A 5,901-nucleotide genomic window follows, 5' to 3' on the forward strand; every position below is an offset into this window, starting at 1 on the left:
GGCGCCGCGCCTGCCCGGCTCCCCCCTCCAAGGCATCGCGCTCCAGAGCTCGCTCTCCCTCGGGCACGACGCGGGATCGGCGGCACTGACCTCTCGGCAGGGCCCGTGCCGGCAGCAGACGGGCAGCACGCGGCACCGGTGCCCGCAGCAGGCAGCGCGCAGTAACCAAGGGCGACACGGGCGCCGCCATCTTCTCGGCGCGGCCTCCACGGCGGAGGGCGCGGGGCGAGCTGGGAAATGGAGTCCAGGGGTAAGGGTGCTGGAACTGGCACCGGCTGCGGGGGAGCCCGGCGCTGGGCGAGGAGTGTCAGCGCTGCAGCCATCGGCTTCAGTTTGCCAGACAACTTGACAGAAAGGCACAATGCAGTAAACAAACAGACAAGCGTAGATTCCAATGAAAGGGCACTGGCAGTCAGGAGCCAATAACCCAACCGTTGACCTGGCTGGCTGCCTCTCTGTTCTTGTCACAAATGCACCCATGTGTCAGGATGTGGACTCAGCAAATGTTGCTCACAGTAAAAGCATGAAAGAAATGCTTGAATTGATTTTTGGCTTTTCAATATCAGAATTCCTATAACGTATTCTAGAGTTAAATTTTCTGTGCAACATGAGCAAGTGAACAAGTCATTATCGTAGAACGCTATTCAACAGGGCTTCTTACGTAAGAAGGGAGCAAAATATCACATCAAGGCACTGTAGAACTGATTGCAAACATAATCTACAAAAGTAGATTCTACTGAACAGTATTACTAATGTTTTAAAAATAAAATTTATGGTCTTGAAAATATTAATGATGTTTGAAGTTATTTTCTAGCACATTGGAGCCACTGTCCCTAGAGGCATCCAAGGAATGTGGCACTGAGAGACATGTTACTGGGCATGGTGGGGATGAGCTGACAGTTGGACTAGATGATCTTAATATTCTTTTCCAACCTTAATGATTCTATGATTCAGTAATTCTATGGTCAACTGTTTTGAAATATGCAGTTGCACCAGGCACATCTTCACTACTACATATCTAATTAAGCGGTGAACTAAAATGCCAATTTATCATATCTTAAAAGAGCTGTTCTCAGTGCATTTTCTTTCATCTGCCTTCTATTGAGCACTTATTGGTTTTGACTCATTCTAGCTATCAACACCTGTGCCCATTTAGGAATGAATTTCAGTACAAATCATAGTGAAGTGAATAGGCGTTTCAAAGATGCATCGCAATTGTTGCAATATTTTTAGAATCTCAAACAAGGAAACAAACAACTTCAGTAAAAGTGATTTAAATAACAAATATCCTTATAAACAGCTTATCTCCTTGAGAACAAAGCATAAACAAGGCAACAAGAGCTGTTTTTTTTCTTCCATTATTAACTCAGATCACAATACGATTGGGTGAAATGTCAAGAATAATTGGAGAAAATGACAGCATAATCTTCAGCAAAAACATCTGATTTATCTAAATTGTCACTGTTTTTTTGTCTTAACAGATTCTCTGCTTGACCTTGTTATGCAAGACAGTATAGAAAAACTTCCCATTTGGGTTTGTTCTGATATTCTCTACCTAAGTGAAAAAACTTTTTGCAGTGCTTCTTTTCACAGCAAACTCTGAAATGCCATGATACGTGCTACTGTATTGAACGCCCTGGGAACTGAATCTGCATTTGGCAAAGTCACATTTTGTTGTTAACCTAAAATAACAAAAATTGGATAATCTGTAGATCGTCATGGTTAATGCTTGTAACAGATACACATCCATTCTATAGGACATTCGTTTACACTTCATTCACTGTTTTCATCTCTTTTCATGCCTCCAGAGAAATAAAGTTATAAAGACAATGGAATTAAATTGATGCTTGCTTAACTTAGCCCTATTATTAGTTTGCAAGCTAAGTGAAATAATAAGTGGTCTTAAATAGGAATACAAACAGGGGCATAATAAAACCCCTCTGAAGTCCCCCACTAGCCTCTGGAGTTACAAAATTCACTCCTCTGGAAAATCGACTGAACCCACAAGGATGTTTGTGTCTAAAGACCTTTGGATCTTTTCCAAACCTCCTCTGAGTTCCTTCAGAAGGAGGGCAGGGTCTACCTGCCTTCAAGTCTCCAGCATGTTTCCGTCATGGAAAACCTGTTTGGCTCCAATACATATATGTACTTTTGACATAAGAGAAGTCATTCACCCTACTCTAGGAAAATGGATTTTGTGGTTTGTTTTTATTAACACAAGTTTGTATCAAATGCCATTTCCCTAGAGTTATGACAGAACGCTCTGAGGTAAACTTGATTTTAGCTTTATCTATTCAGGAATAATCAAATACGCAATAGATAGTTTATGTTGCTTACCAAATCAAAGATTCTTAAAGCTGCAAAAATGTTCCCAAACTTATGGACTTAGAGCTATTTTTACATATCTGTCTGTTTACAGCTTGCATTTCAGTCAGCTCTCTCAGCTCCGTGTGTTAGAAGCTCATTGTGCAACTTTCCAGCTACATGGGCACTACTCAGCTTCTCTAGAACAAGGGGTTCACAGAGTAAATACCTGTGAGTTCGTGGATGACATTTTAAACAATAAGAAATCTAAAAGTATATAAGAGGATCACCTGTGTTGAAAAATATCAGGTAAAAAGAGAGAAGAGGCATTGAATACAATAGTTAATATACATGGATATAACAAGTTATATTCATATGCAAAATATTTATATCTGGAAGAACCAAATGTAGATCTCTAAACGCCACACTTGAAAAAACCACCTACTAACACTGGCATCAGGAAGTCATTTTTCCACATAAAGCATTGCACAATTAGCTCTACGTTTTATGTCAGTTTTTCTTCTATGGCTTGTCCTAGGTCAGCATTCTTCAGAAGTTTTGACAAAATATGCCTGTGTTGACTAAAATGTATTGGAGCTTGAGAGCTTGTCACAGGGCTGGGGAACCCCCGCTGGGTAATGGAGAGATTTAGTTTCCTACCCAGTTAATGTAATGTAATTTTTTTTTTCTTTTAAAAACAAGTAACTACTTGAGAGGTATCACTATACTAAACTTAAGAATTAATCATACATTAATACTTGCTTCTGGGTTCATGCCAGGAAATTCCAGTATGCATAACACTACTTGAAGTTATGCAAGAAAATCTTAGCTGAATAAATAATGTGTGGCAACAAATCCATGAATTCCTAATCTCTTGGTTGTTTGTCTAAATGCTTGATTTCTTGCATATAATCTTTGGACCTACAAACACAGCTGACCTCTCTCCCTCTAGATTTGAAATTTGGCCCAAAGTTCACATCAGAAATAGAATTAAAACATTCTTTCTGAATTTATGGTTCACCTTTTCCATCCTGAGAGATGAACCACTGCAGCAAGCAAGTAGTGAACTACAAACAGTGTAACTCGAGAGTTCCATGGTTCACAAAAAATGTGATCCATAATTCAGAATAAACACATTCTCTCAGGGTTGGAAGGAAACAAGGAGACTCAAAGGACTCTAATTTTCCCCATCTTCATTCTCTTCTCTCTGCAGCATCAGCCAGCCAGTGTGGCATATGTGTTTTCACATATGCAAGGAGGGTCTAGTTTTGAAGCAGGGCATCTTCCCCTTTGTCTTCCAGTACAGAGGATCTGATTCCCAGCTGAGAAAAAACAGCAACAGCAGAGATGGGAGACATTGAATGACTGTAGCCTCCATATTCACCAATAGTATTGACACATGGGCACTAAAACATTCACTCCCTTTTGCTTGCCTCTGTATGGCTCCCAGCACAGGTAATCTCTGTTAGGAAAAGCAGAGAGAATAGTGTTACTAGGATGATATCATGTGAGAAAAAAACAGTCAACTTAAGGCTCACTGTTTGTAGTATTTACTCAGTGTAAGAACAAATTATATTCATCATTCATCATATGCTCACCATCTTCCCAAACGCACAATATTAGGCACTTCTTTGTTATCTTCAATGGATAATAAAACCAGTCAGGCAATATATTACTTAATATATACTTAAGATAATCCAGTGCTCTGTCTTATTTTCATGTTTGCAGTCAGATGTGGTTGCATAAGTTGTGTAACAAAAGTGTATGCAAAAGCGTATACGAATAATCTCAGTAGAATGAATGAGATTTCCTTGCCTTAGTTGCAAGACCAGTTTAATAACTCACATAATTCAAATAAGGCTTTCTTTCACTGTTACATTGTAAAATTCTGTCAGCTTAATTTCTGTTTATAATTATAAAGTGAGTAGTTAGCAGCTATTAGCAATAAGAATAAGGAAGGTGCACTAGTAAGGACAAGAATTATACTGGAGGAGTGATGAGCAGGAAATTCAGAAAAAAGTTACCAAGCAAAACACCTACAGTACTCTCATTCTGTGGATGGGCTATTTTTGTAACTTGGATTCATTTGAGCTTCTTAATTACTTTTTTATTCTAGACAACTGTTATTCAAACTGGCTGGATGTGAAATTTGAGTCTGTTGAATGTGATTTGTGGGCAACCTGCCATTTTGACTATTGCCTAGATACAAATTCTTAGAAAAAAAATATAACTAGTTTTTCTACAGACCTATCTAGGTCTGTAGAAAACCTACATTCTACCTAGCTAGTAGTTGAGTACCATAACACTTTCATTATGAAGGAAAATGAAATATGCATTTTCTCACTGCAGGAATACTGTTAGCAGATATTAAATCAAAAATCTGGAAGACGAATCTAAGATGATAAGAGTCATTTAGAAGCATTAGCAATGAGGTGATAGAATTACCATTCACTGAAGTCCTTGGGGAAGCAGAAGGCAAACTTTCTACTTCTTTTGCCAATGGTTGACTTGGGTATTTGAGTCAGGTACAGAAGCAGCAATAGCCTTATGTCTTTGCAGAGAAGGCCACAGTTCTCTGTCTCATTCTTTTCTCCCGTTTACTTTTCTTTGAGGTCCTAACTTCCAGTTTAGTTATTTTTTGGGAATAAAAATTTCCCTTCTTATCCTTTATAAATGAAATGTTAACAAACTCTTAGCTTTGTAAGCTATCAAATCTGAGCTAGTTGGCTATAATGCTATTAAGTGCATATCATTTGAGAAAACTGAAGGATTTACCATTGCTAAAAGCCTTAAGACTACTGCAGACATTACCACTTTGCTTACGGCCTTGTCCATCCTCCAGACTCCATTTTCAAGGCAGGACCTTTGCTGAGGTCCCTCTGGTCCATCCCTGGCAGTGGGTATGGCCCACCCAAGCCGCCCAGCTGACATTTTGCCTTATGGAATGACAACGGCAGAATTGTTTTCCTTCATCTTGGTACAGACATCTTTGTCCACACCTACTGGCAATGCTGTCACAAGGATTCTTTCTTGTTCTCATACTATAATTATGAAAACTGTCGAGTGCCTCTATAGTTCTCCATTTGCCACCTGAAAAACAATTGTGCATACATTACTGAGGTGTCATCTGCTAATTCAAACCAGCATATAAGCACAGGCCCACTGCCCATTTCTTAACGTTGCCCACACATTTACAAACACTTCCAGAACTCCCTCACAGCCTTCACAGAGAGGCAGAACTGCTGGCCAGACACAATGCTTCACCCCAGCTATGCTCCTAGCTAACGTAACTTATCCTGGATCCCCTATCCCTACGCACAGTACTAAGATTCGCTGCTGAGAAGTTCCAGCTCAGAATAAAGTATTTTTTTTGCCGTAATCGCTAACCTCCCTTTGATTTAAAAACCCACAGCCACGGGCGGGCCCGAGGACCCGAGCTCTCTCAGCCGCCTAGCCACGCATGCCCCGCTCACGCCGGGACTTGTAGTTCGGAAGGCGGGCGGCCGCGCGGGGCGCCGCGAGCGGGGCTGAGGCTGCGGACTACAGCTCCCAGGCTGCCTTGCGCGCGGGCGGCGGGCGCATCCGCTGGCGGCGGCG

At 40.9% G+C, this 5,901-nt stretch overlaps 1 protein-coding gene and 1 long non-coding RNA gene across 4 annotated transcripts in view; both read right to left on the reverse strand.

Moving 5' to 3' along the window:
* AFG1L (AFG1 like ATPase) overlaps positions 1 to 671 on the reverse strand; it is a 63,532-nt gene extending 62,861 nt beyond the window's left edge. Inside the window, exon 1 of one of the 2 annotated variants that reach the window (XM_019613069.2) lies at positions 91 to 671. In XM_019613069.2, coding sequence (XP_019468614.1) covers positions 91 to 190 — 100 coding nt within the window. In that variant the 5' untranslated portion in view covers positions 191 to 671. The remainder of the gene's footprint in view (positions 1 to 90) is intronic. The other variant, XM_010707533.3, reaches the window with a different exon arrangement.
* Positions 672 to 1,238: 567 nt separating this feature from the next.
* Positions 1,239 to 5,881, reverse strand: LOC104909853. Of its 2 annotated transcripts, none has more exons than XR_792634.3 (3): positions 5,692 to 5,881; positions 4,750 to 5,394; positions 1,239 to 3,766 (listed from the first exon to the last, which is right to left on the reverse strand). It is a non-coding gene; the product is annotated as an uncharacterized LOC104909853 (long non-coding RNA). The 2 variants fall into 2 exon arrangements; XR_004158961.1 differs by having other exon boundaries at positions 1,243 to 3,766; positions 5,116 to 5,394; positions 5,692 to 5,871.
* Positions 5,882 to 5,901: the final 20 nt, after the last annotated feature.

This window comes from Meleagris gallopavo, chromosome 2 (assembly GCF_000146605.3).
Source record: "Meleagris gallopavo isolate NT-WF06-2002-E0010 breed Aviagen turkey brand Nicholas breeding stock chromosome 2, Turkey_5.1, whole genome shotgun sequence".
Taxonomy (NCBI): Eukaryota; Metazoa; Chordata; class Aves; order Galliformes; family Phasianidae; genus Meleagris; species Meleagris gallopavo.